At 38.3% G+C, this 20,070-nt stretch overlaps 1 protein-coding gene across 2 annotated transcripts in view; it reads left to right on the top strand.

Annotated features, from left to right (window-relative positions):
• PHACTR3 (phosphatase and actin regulator 3) overlaps positions 1-20,070 on the top strand; it is a 95,162-nt gene continuing 75,092 nt past the window's right edge. For both annotated transcript variants that reach the window (XM_021416905.1, XM_021416906.1), the window contains exon 1: positions 1-226. In XM_021416905.1, the coding sequence (XP_021272580.1) occupies positions 118-226 (109 nt within the window). In that variant the 5' untranslated portion in view covers positions 1-117. The remainder of the gene's footprint in view (positions 227-20,070) is intronic.

Here is a 20,070-nt window from a genome sequence, read left to right on the forward strand (position 1 = left end):
GGCGCTGCCCGGCTGACGCCCCGCCGCCGCGCCCCCGTCCCCATTGTCCCCCGGCCGCCGCCGGCTCCATGAGCGCCTCCTCCTGCCCCCGCCTCTGAGCCTCCCGCCCGCCGCCTCATGGCTGCATCGGAAGAAGGGCCCGGCTGCTTTCTCCCGCGAGGCAGGTCGCAGAGTGACCCCAGCATCCTCACCGAGCCCGCGGGCCCCGGGGCCGGAGAGCACGCAGGTAACGGCCCCGCGCTCCGGGCAGCGCTGAGGCGGGCGGGGGGGGGGCGGGTCGCGATCCGCCGCCGCTTTGCAGCCCGCTGAGAAGCAGGCGGACGCTTGCTGCGGCGGGCACCGACGCGATGCCGGGGCTCAGCGGGCCGCCAGCAAAGCCCCGCGCTCGCAGCTCCCGCCCGGGGGCGCGCCCGGTGGCCGCCGTGGCTCCGCGGGGAGCGCCGCACCTGGGCTGCCCCGAGCGCGTGGGGCGGAGGGGGGAGGGAGTCGGGGCTCCCAGCGTGGAAGGGAGTGGGCTCTTTGCGTGGCATCACCATGGAGACCAGAGGCAGCAGGGTCGTAATTACGCGCTTTCTCCCCGCAAGAAGGTAATTTTCACTTCCCGGGGAGAAGTGTAATCTTACGAAGTGTGGCCACAGAAGGTGGTGCCGGGGGGGGGACACGGCTGAATTACCAGAATATAAACGGAATATTTTGATTAGATTTTTTTTTTCCCCCCTTTAACACTGGCTAATGACGTTTTCAGCTTAACTCCACTTTAAGGAATAATTCTCACTGTCTGTTAGTGGTGAGTCAGTAATTTCAGATGTCAGCACCTAAGCAAAGACGACCCCTTTATTGGAAAACGAAAAAGAAATAACTGCATCACTTTAATAGGATGCGATTGCAGAGAAAGGCCCAGCAATAAGCTAGAAGCAAAGGCAAAGAGCCAGTTTACTTTGGGTTTATATAAGTAGATAATCACGCAAGCCCTGCAAGAGAAAGGGAGTAATCAAAATAGCACAAGACAATGAATGGAGTGTTGATACTCCCTGCCCCTTACACTGAATTCTAAACCCAGAAATAGGTTTGGGTTTTGGGTCAGGTACCGTCAACCTGAAAGAGACGTTCCAAAACTGCATCTAGGGACTGAACTCTAGTTCTGGTTTATTTCAGATTACTGAGTAAATAAAATGTTTCAGGCTCTTTTTCATACACCTGCCACACTGTTTCCTTCTGATCCACTGTGGATGTTAACGTTTGTAACTATTTTAAGTTCTCTCACTTATTTGTCTTATCAAGTAATCCTGAGCACCTTGGTCTAGAATGAAATAGAAATTAAATTAAGCAAAACAATAGATGATTTGTCTCTAGTGCCCAGCAGTTCCAATACCATAAGTAAAGGGAACAAAGGACTCTTCTAACATGAACTGCTCGACTCACTCCCAAAGGGGCAATCTTAACTGAAAGGAATGTATGTTCCTGCCATTTGATTTCTGAAAGCAGAAGTGACTAATGAAAGGATTATATATTCATTCTCAGTTTTAATTTCCCTATGTTGTTTTCTGCTAGACAATCACTTGGACCTTTGTGAAATATAAAACAAAGGAAGTATACAACATGTTTGACACATAGACAAAGATAATTATATTCTACTTTTTTTTTTTCTGCAAGGAGGAAGAACTATCAATACTAAGTAGCATTTTCCCCCCCTAGAACAGACTTTATCCAATAAGACAGTGTCCTACTGTGCAGCAGAAGCTGCACTAATATTCAAGAAAAGATGTCTTTTAAGCTATCATGATATGCATACAATACATGGAGAGAAACAAAAGGTGCTAAATACATATGGGTTTTGTCTAGGTAGGTAAAGATAATTAGTAGTAGACTTAGCATGTTGAGTAAGCTTTTTCAGGTTTTGTGGACTGCTTTAAATTTGTTTATCAGATAGTATTGAGCATCAGTATGTTCCCAACTGATAATAAGGCAAATTACTTAATTTACCTAATATTTTACTCCTATTCTAAGTGATTACTCAAAAACCTGAAATGTAGTTTATAATTCTGTAAGAATTATATATGCTAAACCGTGCAACATATTTTATCTTACAATGTTATTCTGAAAAATAATTTTGTCATTCTCATATGATCAGAACAATCATCTACGGACTCTTAAGTCAAAAGATTTGAGTAAAATGCATTAGGAGTGCTGAGCGGTACCAAGTTTGTGTTTACCTCCCAGTCCTGCTCACAGACTTTAGAGAAGTATGAACACATAGGATTCCTTGTTCATTTTAAAAAATAAATGTGTGACTTAAATGCAAATGAAAATGCATGTTTAAATCATGCAGACAAATTAGCCAATAGCAAAATAAGGGTATGACTGAAGGATCCTCACAGAAACATTCCTACTTTTATATGGCATTTGAATAAGATATTTCTGCTGGAGATTTAGTCTCGTTTTGCAACGTTTTCTTGAATGCACGATGCAGTGGGATTATTCTGCATCAACTCATTTTGCTGTGCCTACCCTAGGAAAGGATATCAAGGTAGATAATGTAGTAGATGAAGTCTGCCTATTTTATAAAGATTTTCCTGGCTTTCACATAATTTCTACTCCTCTTCTTGACTGGTAGAATTATTATTTTAGCCAAGCTTTATCCAGGAGATTTCAATGATGCTAGACTGCTGAGGATGAAGAGGTGTTAGTAGGCATTTCAAGTATTTACCCAAGAAAACTCTCCAACGCGGTGTTTCCTTTCTGTCTTGAAACATCACCTTAACAGTTGGATTGTCAGAACACAGCTTTTACAAGACTTGCTGGCTGTCCTGTAAGTTCAGGATTCTTTTCAGGTGATACTGAGTAACGTCAACATCAGACTTGACGACACAGCAGGTGTTAGGTCACCTTCCTGTAGGCATCCAGTTAGATTTATATGCAATTTTCTCATGAACTGTTGGTTGAGATCAAATCTCAAAGGGAGTTTCCCCATGTGAGAAACAAAAACTTAAGTTTGTTGGTGGGTTGATGTGTTTCTTTCAAAGAGGACTCTCTCCGTCCAGCAACATGTGAAATACCTAAGTAGCTGGCTGGTTCCAGTAGCCTGAGAAGTTAGAGATGTGAGAAGTTTTAGACACTCGTAATCCTGACTGTTGCCAGCAGAAGTTGCAATTACTCCAAGCATTGAATAATTGAGGCTTCACAATAAAGCTTATTATTGATTGTGTTTTTCTTCACAAAGCATTCACTGAAGAAATTAGAAGCTATTCTATAAGCTTGATTTACTAGGAGACGTAATCTTTACAGGCTATAGTGAATTTCTTAACATAAAAAAACACCTTTAGAAAAACTGACACATTACTAACATCTTATTAAGCGTTCCCGTAGTAAATAAGATAAACAAGGCATTCAGTGAACCAGACTAGAGACAGATAATAGCTACTTAATCTAAAGCAAAGATACAAATTTAGGTCCTTCACATGCTATGTTAATTAAACAGCAGCTCCTCACAGTGATCAACTACGATACCACAGCCTGAGAAGAAAATATGGACCTAGTCATCTGTTGTGATCTTCACTGACAAATAGATAACTTCCTCCAGCATTTACATGGTGCATATTGTTCCTGTTCTTTGTGTAGGGAATACTAGAAAGATAGGAAGGAATGAATGCTTCTTCACTTCAGTTGAATTGGTTATTTCCTTACGCAGTAGTGTTAGATCTCATTGACAGCTATATTCACATGATTTCTAGAATTCTGGATGGAGAAGACTGGTTGAGAAGCCTCCCTCATTGTTACACTGGGCTGTGGTATGCTTCAAGATCTGGCAAGTTAAAGCTACTTCAAAACAGTTGTTCCAGATACATACAGCTATATTGCTGCCAGACACTAATTCCTTTTTCATTTCTATTCGTATAATGTGTGATCAGCAGCATAGGGCACTGAATTAACTCAAGGAGAGAAAACTGCATAAAAATTAATAATCTTCCATCACTGTTCCTAGTTAGCAGAATTCAAAAGTACTATAGCAAGAAACATTTTCGTACTTCCCTAGGACGTAGGAAGAGACTGGATGTGTTATGTTCCTGTTGTCTCTGGGCTGAAGGATGACTTGTAACCAAGCAGAGCCTCACAGATAATATAGGGACATAAGCCACCTAAGTAATGCCTGGGTAAAGCTATAAGGCAATAAAACGTCGCACATAGGAGTATTGTATAGCAGGGCTTTTTATTTTTTTAATTTATCTCTTATTTTCTGTAAGCTACCCTGGATAGGCTGTAATTCCCTCCATACACCTAACGAAGGCATACTTCTTAGCATTATTTTATGCTGATAAAGATTTTATTTAGTGCTAATTGCTGATATATTTATTCCTTCAAGAAGTTCTCTGGGTTTGAGTCTTGTGCATAGCATTAGGGGACTTGTTAGCAATTGGAATGTTATGCTTTTCCTCTTTAGCTATCAGGACGTTACACTAGTAAACTGATCTTGGGAGTCAATGGCAGGGAAGGTTCAAACACTCAAACACATTAAAGATAAAGTAGTTCTGGGCTGCAGATGCTTGTAAGAAACAAAGGAAAGGCAAAGAGAAATGGGTACACTGGACTGCAGATACAGATTGGTGACAGCTTTCTAAATCTACTCCAGTGACTTTTGCTGTAAAGCTATTCATTCCAGGCCCATAATTCAGAAAAACCTGTAATTGTGCATAAGTTAAAACATGTACTTAAGACTCAAGAAAATTGATAGTGGAGTGAATGTCAGGACAAAAAAAGATGCTGTTGATGCCCTGCCTGTCAGCTGGCTGGTGCTGTCATCCTTTTGCAGGAATTCAGACTGCTGCAACTTAAATCAGGGACTTGCAGTCTCATCCATGACGCACTCAGTTGTTGCATAAATGATCATATTTGATACTAATGCTTGAGCCAGCCCACTTATGAAAATATTCATAGGTTTCTTCTACCAGAAAGACTTTGGTCTCTATTTCATTTTCGTGTATCAAGTAGTCTGTTCTGTTAATAGAGTTTGTTTGCCCTGCATGGTGTTTCTTGTGAAAAAAAGAAGTGTGCCAGGTCTCCTACATCCTTTCCCAACAGTACTAATTTATGACCATAATTAAATAAGCTAGGAAATGGTTTTGCTCCACTTCATAACTTCACCGTATTTTTCATATATACGAAGTTCTGTGATATTTTAAGTTCTTTCACTCAAAATCAGAATGTATCTGATCTAATTCAGATGAAGGCCTCGCAGCTGAAGCTTACTATTCCACATATATTTAGTTCCTCGTATGATACCATAGGGACTCTACTGAGGAACACACAGTTGAGACTAGAAATGTGCAGATATTAATTTACATTCCAACTTAATATCCTATTTCCATTGAAATCCAAATTTCGGTCTTGTTCAGCTCCCCAAGGCATTTGTTATTTGTGGGATGTCCAATTTCTGACATAGCACCATAAAAATCACCCCAATCTTACCAAGTAGTGCACTGCTAGGTATCCTTTAACAAAAGGGTCATTGTGCTTTTGGGAAGCACTTTTCCTTTCTCATCAGTTCTCCAGTTTCTTGCTGATCTGATCTACGGGGACCCCAAGTTCCTGTCACACAGGGAAGCACAGAACTCCCTTCCTTCTTCTGTCCTGCAGTGGAACATCTGCTCCTGCCTCAGAGACTTTCCTCCCTGGTGCGTAACTCATCTGTGGCAGATCTTCCCCAGCACTTTGCAGGAGGGGAGAGTAATACCCCATTTCTGGAGAGGAGAATGGGCACAGAGTGCTTAGGCAAGCTGCACACGTGGAACTTACGCACAAACTGCAATAGAACATATCCAGGAATTTTGGTACTGCACATGTGTAGATTTGCAACAGTATTGTGGTATCATTGTGTTGCAGATCACCAAACAAGATGAATGCTTAATACAGACTACCTTATGCTGGTTGTCTGGATATTTTAGTTAGTGAAACTGTAAATACTTAGTTTACTTTTTTGGGATTCAAGACTGAGTGGGGATGCGATGTCTTAATGCTAGCTCTTGCAGCAGTGAAATGAAATCTAATATGCTATTCATGTTGAGGGTTGTTTGTAGGCTTTTCCGAGATCTGACCATTACCACTGCTGAGAGACTTGTATTTAGACATATATTAGACTTCTATAAATGAAAAAAAGTGTTTTACAGTTGTTTCTCCTAAATCCCAAGCTGGCAGGTAGTTTGAATGTTGCTGAAAAGATATTTAAACCCTTTTATCCAAGAAGTAGAAATACTCATTACACACCATCATAACAAACTGAGTTTATGAGTCAGGTCAACATATGGGAAATGCTTGCTGGTGTTTTTTTTTTTTTTTAAACAAGTTCTTTTTTTTTCTTCCCCTTATCTATAGACACTCTGGAATCCTTAAAAAAAAATAACAGAGCCCTGTTTTCCTCCCATCATTACAATCATTTATGTCTGCTGATTGATTGGACTGAATCTCACTTTGAAAGGTGCAAGCTTAAGTGACTGTTGCACAGCACAGATGTGCACTCCTCCCGCACATTACAGACTCTGTGTGCTGTGCTCTGCTGCTGCAGCCTCCCCATTCTCAGCACTGCAAGCAAATTCCTTGGCACACATAAAAGATTGGATCTAAGCTTGAGTATCAGAATTAGAGTACGTATTCCTATTGCATATCCTTGAAAAGCTTTTTCACTCGTTATCTGATCTAGCAGGTTCTCATATCCTTCGTTTCCCTTGTAGAATCAAGATTAAGTTTGTTAGTTCTAGCATGTTTTAAATATTCTGTCTTCTCTCATTCCTGGGAATTCCCTGCCATGCACCTGAAGGAACCTAGTTAATAGTTAAATGCATATAAGTTCTTTCTTCACATTATGTTTGGTTTCAGCAACTATAGCATTAAAAACAGGAGGGATGATGTTGTATACTGTGTAAACAATGCATGAATGATTTTTTCTTATTATTTCACAATGATAATAATGCATTTGCAACTAATTGAAGAAATTCTTAGGTCCTAAAGATAGAACCATCAAAGCAAGCTGTCCGACTGGAAAAGGGCTTTTTCAGAGTTGCAGTGTCTCGTACAACACACAGAGAAGTATTACAGGTCTCTTCCATACTCAATACAAAGGGCATTTCTGTTTCTCTCCTCAATTCTTCAGATGTTTTTATGTATCATAAAAGAGCTATCACAGATTACAAAAAAAGATTCAGGCTCAGATTCTCCAAGCACAGCTTTCTAGTCTGAGTTATACTTATGGGTCATAACTGACATGATACACTATTGTGCCAGTTGCTGTGCAGCATATAAAGAGGAACTGTTCTGACTTTAACTAGCTTTTTCTAATTTGGAAAAGACATAAAGCAGTTGAATAAAACAAGAGGTTCTCATTTTTTTTTCAGATGGTGAATTGAGATGCAATTAATTTCCTTCTGAGTTTTTATAGCAAGACGGCAGCACCACTGGAAGCTGGCTCTGGATTTTGTAAGGGCCAGTTCTCATTGTGAGGTTACAGAATATTGATTTTTTAAAAATTCATTTATTTAATGCACCTGCAGTTTCTTGTTCTGTAGCTTCCAGTGTCATAATAACAGAGAAAACAACTTATGTACGGAACACAGACAAGTCCGGCCTTCCACTTTGAGATTTAGCACAAGAATTTCTGTTTGTTAAAAGCCTCTGCTAATGGAGTCTTTATGCTGAATACTGTTTCATTTAATGGATGTTCAATTTAATGTTTCATGGACTCTTTGATGAAAGATGGAAAGGGATTTTTAATTGTTTTAATGCTTTTCCTTCCCCTTTGCAATTAATCTACCTTCTAAAACCCTTTTTTGACAGGAAGCAGTGGTTGTTGGGAACCTGACAGAGAGAACTGAAATCATAAAATATCTGTTTGTCCACTATTCCCTTCCTCCCTCCCTCCTGCCCCTTTATGGCATTTTAAAACCATATTTGTGGCTTTGCATTTTAAAATTTAATAGCTATAATTAATTACTCTAGCTTTTCTAGGCAGGTTAGATCTATAAATACCAAAGACCAAGTAAAGCTAAATATGATACTTTGTTTTGTTTCTCAGTGTAGCTGGAGTTCATATGCTAAAACAATGGATTCTTTGTGCCTTCAAATCCCATACCTTTGTTTCAAATTCAAGTTGATTTATGGTACAATGTATACCCAATTTATACGTGCCCTAGAGAGCACATCATATAACTACTTGAAGCAGGTCAATAGCTTCATAATTGAGTCGGCATAAATATTTCAGTAAGATGATCTTAATCAAAGAGTATCTTGCTTTCAGTAGCAAGGTAATGTCCTGTAATCACACATGGTTCATGCATGCAAGACTGTGATTTAAAAGGAGTCAAGTTCTTATTCATAAAGCACTTCATGATGTATATAACGGAGAGCTCATGTTCACTTCCTTATATTATTACCATATTTTAACACCCTCAAACCCCATTCCATTGCAATAACCAGCAACTGGACTTAGGTCACTGCATTACATCAAGCCAGTGAAGCCTTCGGCCTTTTCTGAGGGCTGCTGCATCCCTCAGGCCCTGCCATCTTCCCTCTGCCTTGCCTATATTGATCTGTGGTGAATGTCTGTCACATTGCATTCAGTTGCTCACAAAAGGCTGCATCTTAATTCTGTCAGTTTTTTTTTTTAAATTCTTGTAAGAATATGAGGAATGCTCTCCTGGATCAGAACAGTGGTCCATCTGGTCTAGGACAGTGTTCTTGACCATGCCAAGACAATGCTATTTAGGGAAAACATGCTTGCCTAGCTTCAAAGTTTGACACAGACCAGAAGCAAAGAAAAGGGTGGCTGAGTGAACACACATGAGCACAAAATGAAATATTCAGTCAGTCTTCTGTATCTGAGCTCAGATAACATACATAAGTGTTGATGTTTTGGGCAAGTTTGTTCACCATCTCAACCCAGTCCTGCTTCCTTGGTGAAATTCAGACAAAACATAAGTTGAAAACAGTCTGGAAGAAAGCTTCTTGCTCCTGCAAGTACTTGTCTATCTTTTCATCATGCATGATATGAATCTGTATAGAATATTTACATAGAGCAGACCTTCCAACAGAAAGAGTTAACTCTTATTCTACAAGGGAATCAAACACTCCTCCCTATTTCCCTGCCTTGTCACTTGAGAGGTAATGAAATTGCTTTGCAAGAAGTAACCACATAAGAATACCTCAGCCTGCAAAGGTAAAGTGCTTTCGCTTATGCATGATAGGCAGAGAAGGGGGAGACAAGGGACAGAAGCTGACAACAACAGGTTTAGGACTGGAGTCTGGAAAGTTTCCATCACAATATGTAGTGTGACAGCATTATTTCAGTTGGATCTGAGAATTGTCGTGAATGGGCAAAGAAAAGAAGTAGTTAAGAAATATTTCTTCTCAACCAGCACATTATGGTCAGGTACATGAACTGCCACTCCAGGGACCACTGAATTACCATTGTGTTGTAATGACATGTCCCCTCCATTCTGAGGAAGTCAGATGAATTGAAAGCTTTGAATTTTGACCATTTCAATTTGTTACAGCAGCAGAGAGAAAGTGATGGTAGAAGCTTGAAAAAAAGCAGTCACTTAAGCATGCCTAAGTCACTGCTGAAAGTGGCTTAGGATTGGGTTGCTTCAGGGGCACCTGTGGAAAAAGGGAGCAAAGTTGAACAGACTTCCCATGGCAGGTCTTGGGAATCCAAACTATTGGGATTGTTTCACAAATTCGGGTCTGCAAGCTAAACTTCTTTCCAGCTACTGAAATCCTCTGCCTAATTGGGTTGCTCAGAACGCACAATAATGTACGTAAGCTTGACTTAATTGGGTTCCTCTGAAGTTACAGACAGGACTTTTATAATTGTGTGAATCTTGCATTTATAATGATGGAATAAAAAACTCTAATTATATATTTTTTCCATTTTACCAACTATGCATTCTGGGTAGCAACTTTCTGGCACTGCAGAAGCCTCATGGAGAAAGGCATCCCATTCTCATACCATTTCAACTTCAGCTAATATGTTTACTTCTGTTACAGTTGCTCTTTTTTTTTTTTTTTTTGCTCTATTTTACAATGTCTAGAAGCATAGAATAAATATTCAGAATACTATCTATGCAGAGAAAGCTCTAGAAAAGATGAAATGGAGCTTAGTACTCTACTCCATGTAAATTCTCCACTCGTATACTATGAGCTTAAAATAACAAGTTTCTCATTTAACTCAATAAAATTAATGGAAAAATTGAGAGAAACTACTTATGTCACTTCAGATTTCACATGGGAAATATTTCATTCTAGAGAACAAGCCAGTCTATAACACTGCCTTCCGCAAGTGAGGAACATAAGTGAACTGTCATCTGGGAATTTCCTATTATTCAGGAACATGAGAGGTACTAAATAACTTACTATTTTACTGTAAACTGCTGATACTAATTCAGAATTGAATAGTGTGATACAAAAAAATATATATATATATATCCTCACCTAAACCATGACTCTGCTGGATCGGCAATAGCAGAAAACATCAGCCTTTGCCTGAGGCTAGTTTGCTTGAACCCCTGCAATAGTGGTTAACTTCACAGCTGACGTGATCCAGATGTGTATTTTCTTAATGCAAACACAGAGAATATGAACAACAGCTGTCAAGATAGATAGCAAATAGACTTCTTACTGTTATGGTGTACATTTCACGCTATAATTCGATCACAAAAATAAATGTAAAGGAAGATAAATAAAAGAGATCATTTCAAGAAGCATTAAGAAGTGGCCTTCAAAAATCCAGAATATTGTGTGAATGAAAGCATTTTAAAGATAGCCCTCAATGCTAAACAGAAATGCATCCTCATCTCTTTTCTCTACTCCAAGAAAGCGTCTTTGACAACTGACCCAGAAAACTGGCACTCCTCCTATCTCATTGAGTTGAAGCTTTCCTACACTCTCTTATCCTCTTGTGAAAAGGTAGAGTTTGTTGCAATTTTTTCTTCCTTTTCAGTTTGCATATTCTACAGTTTTTCCACTTTATTTTTGCTATCTAGTCTGACTTTGTTCCATGAGCTAGCCTTAGCAAGTGCAGCAGCCCACTGCACCTCTTGTCTTATTCTTCTGCTAATAGAGTGTTCCTAATGTAACAGAGAAGCCAACAAATCCTCCCTTCCTGTGCTTTCACTGTTTTCAGTCTTTGGTTTGACCTTACTCCGTCAAAAATCCTATTTGTTACTTATGGCTGGAGCTTCTGCCATCTGATGAATGTCTGGCTCAAAAACAATTTACTTGGGGCACTCATAGCGTCTCTCCTGTGTGAATGCTTTGGTGGTAAAGCAAACTGACCTCACACTGAGGCTGCTCCTTCCAGGTAATACTTAGCAGGGTATTACATAATGGAAAGCACAGCAGTGATTGTGTAGTAGCAAAGTCCTAGGCTACAGCCAGTAAGGATAAGCTCAAACACAGCAGCCACAGACAGAGAAACAAAGGAAATAATCTGCTTACCCCCCCCCCAGAAGGCCTCAGGTACACAGAGATCTCCTGCAAGGTGCCCTTACCTCCACTGCCAACCCTTAAATGAGGTCTGGGAAAGGGTGGATCCTGGCTCCACCCCTTCTGGTCACTCAGGGGCATTGCATGCACCTGAGCTCCCCTGGGTTGGCCCTGCCTTCCCACCAGGTGCTCCATCACTGCTTCAGGCCGTGACTCAGCATTGCTGCTACACAGGGTCACTAGCATCCTTTACCATTAGCCATATCCTTAGTTGAAAGTTGCCATTAAGCCCCGAAGTTATTGTGGACAACATGAGATTAAAAAAACCTTGTTTCTGAAAGAAGAAACTAGGAGCAAAAAATAACAACTTACTGAAAACAGCTTCTCCTGTTTCATTTATATGTTCCTCCTTCTTGCTCTTTTAACACTACATCTAGGATGTGTTTAGGCTTTATTCTAATACATCAAAGGCCTCTATTTATTCTACCAACCTCTTCAAAAAACTCCAGAAAACTATGACCTGGGGCATTACAAATCTATCGTATTCAGGAGATGGTATTTTATAGAGTCAGCTCTCTTGTGCCGAAAATTCATTCCACTTCTCATCCTGGACTTTAATCTTTCTCTGTTTCTCTGCCCACTGAGCATTTCAGAAGTATTTCTCAGTAACTTATTAAAAAAAAAAAAAACACAAAAAGCTGCTGAGAGCTTATTGTGCATTTTGAATTTGCAGTGTCTTTGGCTGCTCTGATGAAATAATTTTAGAAGAGTTAAGTTACTGAATATGTTCCTAGCAGCTAAGATGCTATCAAAATATCAGCAAAGTGAAATTAATCCTAAATTTTGGAGTACATACGTATAAGCTGATGTTCTCGCTCTATCCAAAGGGACGTATCTCTGATGAGTAGGTTATGCTTTTCTATATATATACTTTTCTTATCCTATTAAAGGAAATGGAAGCCTACCTCTGGTGGGTTTAATTAATTAGTATTTAACTCAAGAAATTCCCCTGCAATTTGCCATCAAAGCATTGCAGAAATGTTTTTTAGATCTTGTTAGATGATGTAAAATTTTCTGACAACAAGAACTACTTTTGAACAGATTAATCTAAATATACGTATCCAAGTAGAAGAAAGCAGTACTAGGTACCCTAGATTTTCAAAGTTAACTTTCATTTCAGATAGTTTCTTGAAGAAAAAGGAGAACCTCAGGTATTGCATCAAGCCTTTTCAGAAACACTGATTTTTAAATACCAGAAAACTGTGTGGTTTTTTTCCTGCTCTGCTCTGTGCTAATGATATGATTTTTAGCCTGATAGTGCCTGATAAAATGAAATTATACAGACTTAGAAATATCTCTTCTAACAGAAAGAGACAAGGCAAAATATATCAGAGCCAATGGGAATGCATGCAGTTTAGGGATTTTGTTGTTGTTACGGATCATAATATTCTCATAATACAAGAGAGATTACGGAAATATGGCATAGTCTTATTTTGTCTGACATGGTAAAGAAAGAAAGATTTAAAGGATTAGTCTTGATGACTTAGCTGTTCCTTTGCAATGTATTGTGATATAATAAGAAATAATGCAGTACATATCCTGAACATGAAAGAGAGCCTCTGGTCAGAATCTCGTTAATGCCAGAAATGATTTAAAGCTAGCTAGCAGTCCCAGTTTTCTGTCCCAGAAATGACAACTCAAGATGTGACATCTCTTATTCTAATACTACATAAGAGCATATCATGCATTTGATTAAGATATCATTCAAGAAAACTAATTCCTTTGTATTCACTTTTCTTCACTGTTAGAATCCCGAGGACAGTACCAGAAAGCAGGATTAGGTTTCAGGTGGAAGCTTCTACTTTGACAAGAAACAAAACTATCTTCTTTCTTTTCCAAGTTCTTTTCTTTTTGGGAGGGATAGGCTAAAGACACAAAGTGGTAGAGCTGTTTTTTTACTCAAGTAAGCTAAGCACCTAATTTACACATTCATTAGACATAAAGCTTCACTCACTGTGCTAACAAATCACCATAATGAAGTCTTTACACACCCACACACATTTATACACATGCTGTTGCTCAGCTTGCACCTGCAATGTTGGTGAATAGATGTGTAATTGCATATTTACGTTGTTGAAAGAACAGCTAGCTACTAGGCAAGGTTTATATAGCTACAATAAGTAAAGCTTCTTTTTTTCCTCTACATTGCTATCGTTGGCAACTTTTTGGAAGCTGCTTTATGACATAAATCAAACTGTTCTGTTACACAACTCTGGTAGACTTTTCCAGGGAGCCTGTAACAGTTCTACTGGGATTGGCATTTAGTCATGAACATGCTGGGCAGCTGGTCCTGGGCTCCTGTCTCTTGCAGAGTCAGACACTCGGGAGCTAACAGAGCAAGGGGAAGTGCTAGAGACAAAAATTTAAACACGTATCTTATGGCTAAAGGAAGTTGTAGAAGGGGTAAAAAACTGCTACTAGAAGATTTTCCTGAAAATAATAGTATATGCTAAAATCTTCAAAATTTATCATGTTTGTGTTGCTAATACCAATACTGCACTTTTCGCTTAGAGCTTTTCAGTCAGCTATTACACTAACAGGATACTGCAAATCAGTAATCCCATTTTCAGAGGGGCTACATCAAGGTCCTGCAGGCATACCACAGATGGTCCAAACTTTATGACTATTATTGTGAAATTTTTAATTAGACCTTATCAAAATCAACATTTTGTTCCCTCATTTTGCGTGTAACGTACACCTGTGCATGAAAAAGTCTCACTTGATAACTTGGATGTTTTGTATCATCCTGAAATAGCACTGTGATTCCTATATAGGCATTCCACCCATGCAGCAAACCTGATGACTGACCCAGTGCTCCTGCTCTCATCTTGTCATTTGGATAGCTTTTAGAAGGTACGACTTCAAAGCAACATCTTCAAAATAGTGTGTGTGGAGTGGTTTTAAGTAGCTGCTTCATTTTGTTATTCTTCTGTTCAGAACTCACTCTGCCTTCTGAGATGTGAAGAAGGCTTCATCTATTCCACTGCCATCTAAGTATATTTGAGGTGGCAAGTGTGTTGTTTAGGATTATTTCTCATGACAGATGGGTTATTTACAGCAATTGTTTCCCAAAGATATACATGTTATCATTTTCATAAAGTGGCAGCAGCTCTGGAATCGCAAGTATTACAGTGTATTTGTTTAGCCTTACTCATTATCATGCAAATCAACAATTCAAAGTGGTGTTTGTGTACATATATGTATATATATATATAAAAGTATGTAACAAAACAGCCAACGTTTGAAGTGGCACAAATAACCCATCCCATTGATGTGACTAAGCCTCATGGGATGGACAATTTCACTGCTATTGCATGTGGAATTCTTATTCTGTAAACAACAGAATTTCAGTCCTTTTGGGAATACTGCAGTTACTTCAAGCACAAATACGGTTTACAGTTTGTTAGTCCATTATATACATTTTGTTTCCTAAACAACAAGAGATTTGATGAAATATCTGGGGACAGAAGGAGAATTTTTCATCTATTCATAATTTTGTGGCTGTTTTAACCATTCACCTAGAATTGTAATGCAGAACAAGTGATTGCACATGTTAATGGCAATTACAATAACTAACAGGCATACTTGAGTGGTTTGCATATGCCCTCATGGGATTTCTATGCATACAAATGATTTGTATATTTCAGCATTTGATTTTACACATTTTCTTCCCTATATGTAAAAGACCTCCCTTCATACATAGTTGCCATGCCTATATCATTTTTGTACAATATTTTATACTAAATTTTAAAAGCCTTTAAGCACACAATCACATAGCTCCAAGCAAGTTCTTGTATTTATAACTGATGATTTGACTGCTTAAATAGATCGGAGGAATAGGGCTTTTGTTTAATCAAAGACTAATTCTTAATGTATTTGATTAGTGTAGGGCTGTCATATTTACAAGAAATATAGAGATTTTAGAAAGTGAACATTGAAAAATGCCGTTCTCTGTGGTCCTTCTTGAGAAACTACCTGTGGAAGATCCTACTTCCTATACAGTCAATAGCATAGAAGTCAGACTTTGGCCAGATTGTTTTTTCTCCCTTGAATTTTTTTTTTTTTATTATTACTTCAGTTTTCCTTTGTTAGTTTTATTTTGTTGTTGTTTTTAAGCCTAGGTAAGTCAAGCTACTGGATTATTACCCCACATCCCTGTTCTTCATATTCTGTTTTCAGTTTCCCAGCAGGCACTTCATTTACTCTTTGCCACAATGGTTTTAAGCATGGCTAACTTGCTGGATCTGAATGTTAAAAAAGGTTATTCTACAATGGTTCAGATAGGGAGCATTTCCCTGGAGCTGCATACCTCTAGGATGTGATCACCTTCACAGAGCAGAAGAAGAAGACAAATTCTTCTCATACCCATTTACAAAGGGCTACATTTTAGTTTGAGTGGCACTCAGTTTGTCTGAAAGAACCACAAACTCAAGAGCTGTCTTTGGGGATATCTACTTTCAGTTTTGGTTTCTCCACATCTAAGACATGTCAGTTCCTTTCCAGAATACGTCAGGTAGTGTTTTCCAAGAGGCCATAGATGACATGGATGTTTCTTAGGGTGAGGGAATCCTATCAAAATGTAGCTTTTTTTCTTTGTGTCTTCATTTTTGGAAAATTTGATGAGATTAGCCTTGAAATATCCACACAACCCAATTTACCATGAAATTGCAAAAAAGAAATGGCAAAGTATCCCCTAAGTTCATAGAAACAATGGGTAATCCAGAAAGTTTCAGCTGCATCATTTGTATGGTCTAGCAGTTTTATAATGCAGCTAGACTTTTTTCAGGGAGCAGAAGAGATTGAGCTAGTGACAGTTGAAGAGTTCTAATGATGCCTTTTGTGTGCAAACAAAGAAAAAATCCATTATATTCTGCTCTCATTTTATTAATTAGTCATTCGTTACCCACTGCACTATAAATAAAGCCTCTGCTGAAATTCTCAGTATGCTCCTGTTCCTTTTATTGATAATAAATATACCAGTCTTGGATTAAATATCTGAATTGTTAGAGCAGGTTTAGAGGATAGAAAATAGTCAACTTCTTTATGGTATGACCCAAAACACTGATGATGTAATTATCGCAAGATCCAGTGGACAGACAGCTACACACTGAGTGCATTCCCAAATGGCCTAGTTCAAATTTGTACTGGTTATGGGCCAACCGAAAATCCAAATCCATGAGTGTCTCAATGTACCAGAATGCCCTATGTTGGCCTGTGCTGAAGAGAAGCATATCATAACCCATGTTTATTCAAATTACAATTTTTTATTTCAGTGCATTTTTAAATAGACAAGCTATTAAAATTCTTACAAACAAGGTACCAAAGGTGGTCTTTCCCATTTACTAGAATTAACCAACATCTGTACAAAGATTGAATAACCAAGCCTATGTTTTGCACATGTGCAAATAAGCTTCTTTAAGAGTTGCATTCAAAGAGGGAGATGATATGCAGAATTGGACTAGAACCGAGCCATGTCATTTGTCTTGGGCTGTTGAACTCATATAAATTTCTAACACTTTACAGAAATAATCTAGCAAGTGCGCATTGATGATAGTGTCAGGAAAACTATAATTCTATGAAGGAGAATATGCAGACAGTATGTAAGAAGATGCAAATATATTACTCACCAGGAATTATTTGCTCAGCTATATTGGTTTTCATTACATCCAACTAAACCAGTAAGGGATGTACAAACAAATTAAGGTCACTCTGTTATCTTAATTAGTAACTGCTAATTTGTATTGCTTTCTCAGCCAGTTAAAAAAACCTCGTTTTGCCTCAAGTTCCCCAAATGATCTTTCTGCAGACTTTCAGATGGTATTTTAACTGATGCTGACTTGAAACATGAACAGGTTTTGCCTTTCTCAAAAAAATAGAGAGCTAGCTAGTTAAAAATGAGAATTAGAGAGAAAGATCTCCTTTTTATATTCACAGTTTGAATTTCATGCATGGCATGAAATAGCACTGAAGCTATTAGATCATTTTTAGCTCTACCTATTATATGAGCAGTTTTAAAAGGGAGAAAAAATACTCAAATATATTTAAAGATAAAAGCAATACGTGAAACACAGCATTTTTGAATATATGCCAGCATCTGCATCAATGACATTCATGAGCCAGCTTTACTGTAAAACAGTCACACAGAGCCTGAATTCACTGCCTGAACTATTATAGAAAAAATTGCTGGAGTCAGTGTGGGCATTTATTTAATCTCCATTGTAGTACTGAAAGATGGCAATCATACAACCCAGCCATGGCGCTTCATTTTGGCCTTAGTTTTTACCAGTCACAACAGTAATGGGTGGCTTTATACTCAAATGGGGAAAAGTTGTAAGAGAAGGCCATTTTGTTATGTGCAGTATTACTGGTTCCAAACATACTTGGCCACTTGTGATTACTGGTGGGCTAGGTTTTCAGCTGGAGGAAAGGGCTATCTTCAGTAGAATTAAGATAGTTAACTCAAGCTGAGGAACTGGCATATTCTCTTTTCTTATCTTTCACTCTCTCCCACATACACCCCCATTATCTTTAAAATCTGATTTAACTGCTTATACTGGGCAGGGGAGGAGAAGAGAAGCAAGGTAGCTTCTTGTCAGAGTAATTGTCTTATACACCATTTGAAGCGAGAAGATAGGTCTGTGCAACATCATATATATGAAAACAATCTTGAATAGTTGTTGAAGATCCAGCCTTGGTCATACAAATACATACGTGAAACAAAACTGAATGGGGTACATGATAACAGCTAGCTTGTTGCCTTTATAGAAAGTTATTGATTCTTAGATCACAGTCCTGAGTATCCTGCCCACACCTGAGTTTGCATAAATTGCAGTTCTTGTTGCAGTTTTTGTAGAGGTCTGGGAAAATAGGAAGTCCTCCTGCAACTAATAATTGTTAGTACAAGTTCCTGAGCAGTGGGCAATATCCAAATGAAATAACAAAGTTATTTAGCTGCTTATTTTCTTCCCATAGAGGCAAATGCTTATCTAATAAAGAGGTAAAAGTGCCTTTTTCTATTATATTTATGTTTCTGTTTATTTTAAAGGGATTTGGGGATGTCTACTGCTTCACAAGGTTTGGTATATAAAAAGGAATGTTGAATTCAGATTTTGGAAACCACTCCAGCACAGAGTCCTCTGTAACTCAACAGGAGATGGTCTAAGAAATAACCAGTGCGTATTAGTGTCTTCCTGTAAGGACTGCCTGTGATCTGATCTATTGATTTTTTATCATGTTTTCATAGACTGTGAGTATATGGGTTGGACACATTCTATATATGCTGACTAGTATTTTTAGCAAAAAGTATTTTTGCTTCAAGAAGCTCGAATGACATTCCAATTGGTCTTCTTATCTTTTACAAGCTCTGGACTGAGTTAGTGCACTAATGATATCCTGTTGAAATATTTCCTTTATTTAAGTCACACATCTGTGAAACAATAAATTGAAATGTACAGGGACTCTATGTCTAATGAAAACAAAGTGAATCCGGATTTGAGATGTCATCAACTGGGATTATTCCTGCTCTGCAAGTGATAACATAAAAATATTTTCACTATGCTCTGCATTGCATGATTTTGGACATAAAGATCTTCAATCTGTAGATGTAGCAGAAAGGTACTAAAACAGATTTGTTTGTTAAAAACTACTGCTCACTCTATTTTTCTAATATAAGAACATCTGTGTTTTCATGAACAGAAGTCACATGTTGCTGAAGGCAAAGCTGAAAGGGTTTTTTTTAGTTCCCATTGATGAAAAGTTAAACTTCCATCTATTCCTTGTATGTACTCCTGGCCATTCTAATGGTTCTCTCTAGTAAGTCTGAAGGCTAGAAGATCAGTTGTCATGGGAACTGGCAACAGATGACTCAAGAAAACAAAATTAAATGTTGGCTTGATGTCAACAGCTAATCTTGTGCCCTGCCAACTGAAATCACAGTTAACACGAGCCATGCCTAACAAGCAGTGATTTGAACAGAGTTGCAGCCAAAGATAGAGCTTCTCACCCTTCGAACAGGAGAATATTTTAAAAATTGAAACTAATGAGGGGACACAACTAGTCTGGGAACAGTGAAAGTTAAAAAAAAGAGTTATAATTGTTGTGTTAGAGCATTTAGCAGCTATAAATCAGAGTATGTTTGACAACAAAATCATGATATCAAATTAATTACAATTTCAAGATCTGTCTTAGCAGTTTCAGAATCTGTAAGATTGATTTGCACTGGGACACAGTCCAAAAATAGTTTCAAATTGTGGTTTTAGCACATTATCTAGAAAATCCAATTATTATGCTGTAAGTTATTTTGCAAAGGAACATGCTTAAAGTTATCATTTTTAGGCCTTGAATTTAAACGAATACTGTTTTTTTTTCTAAATAATCATATCTGGGTGCTTCTGTTTTTTAGCAGTAGACTTTAAGGCCTGAAGAACTACGTTAAGGGCAGTAATTCCAACAGTATGTAAAAAATGTCTTATACAGTGATGGAAAATACAGTTTCAGTTAAGAACAATCTTAGAATAATTTGATCCTCTTAGTAACTGTTAAATT

This window comes from Numida meleagris, chromosome 19 (genome assembly GCF_002078875.1).
Source record: "Numida meleagris isolate 19003 breed g44 Domestic line chromosome 19, NumMel1.0, whole genome shotgun sequence".
Lineage (NCBI taxonomy): Eukaryota > Metazoa > Chordata > Aves > Galliformes > Numididae > Numida > Numida meleagris.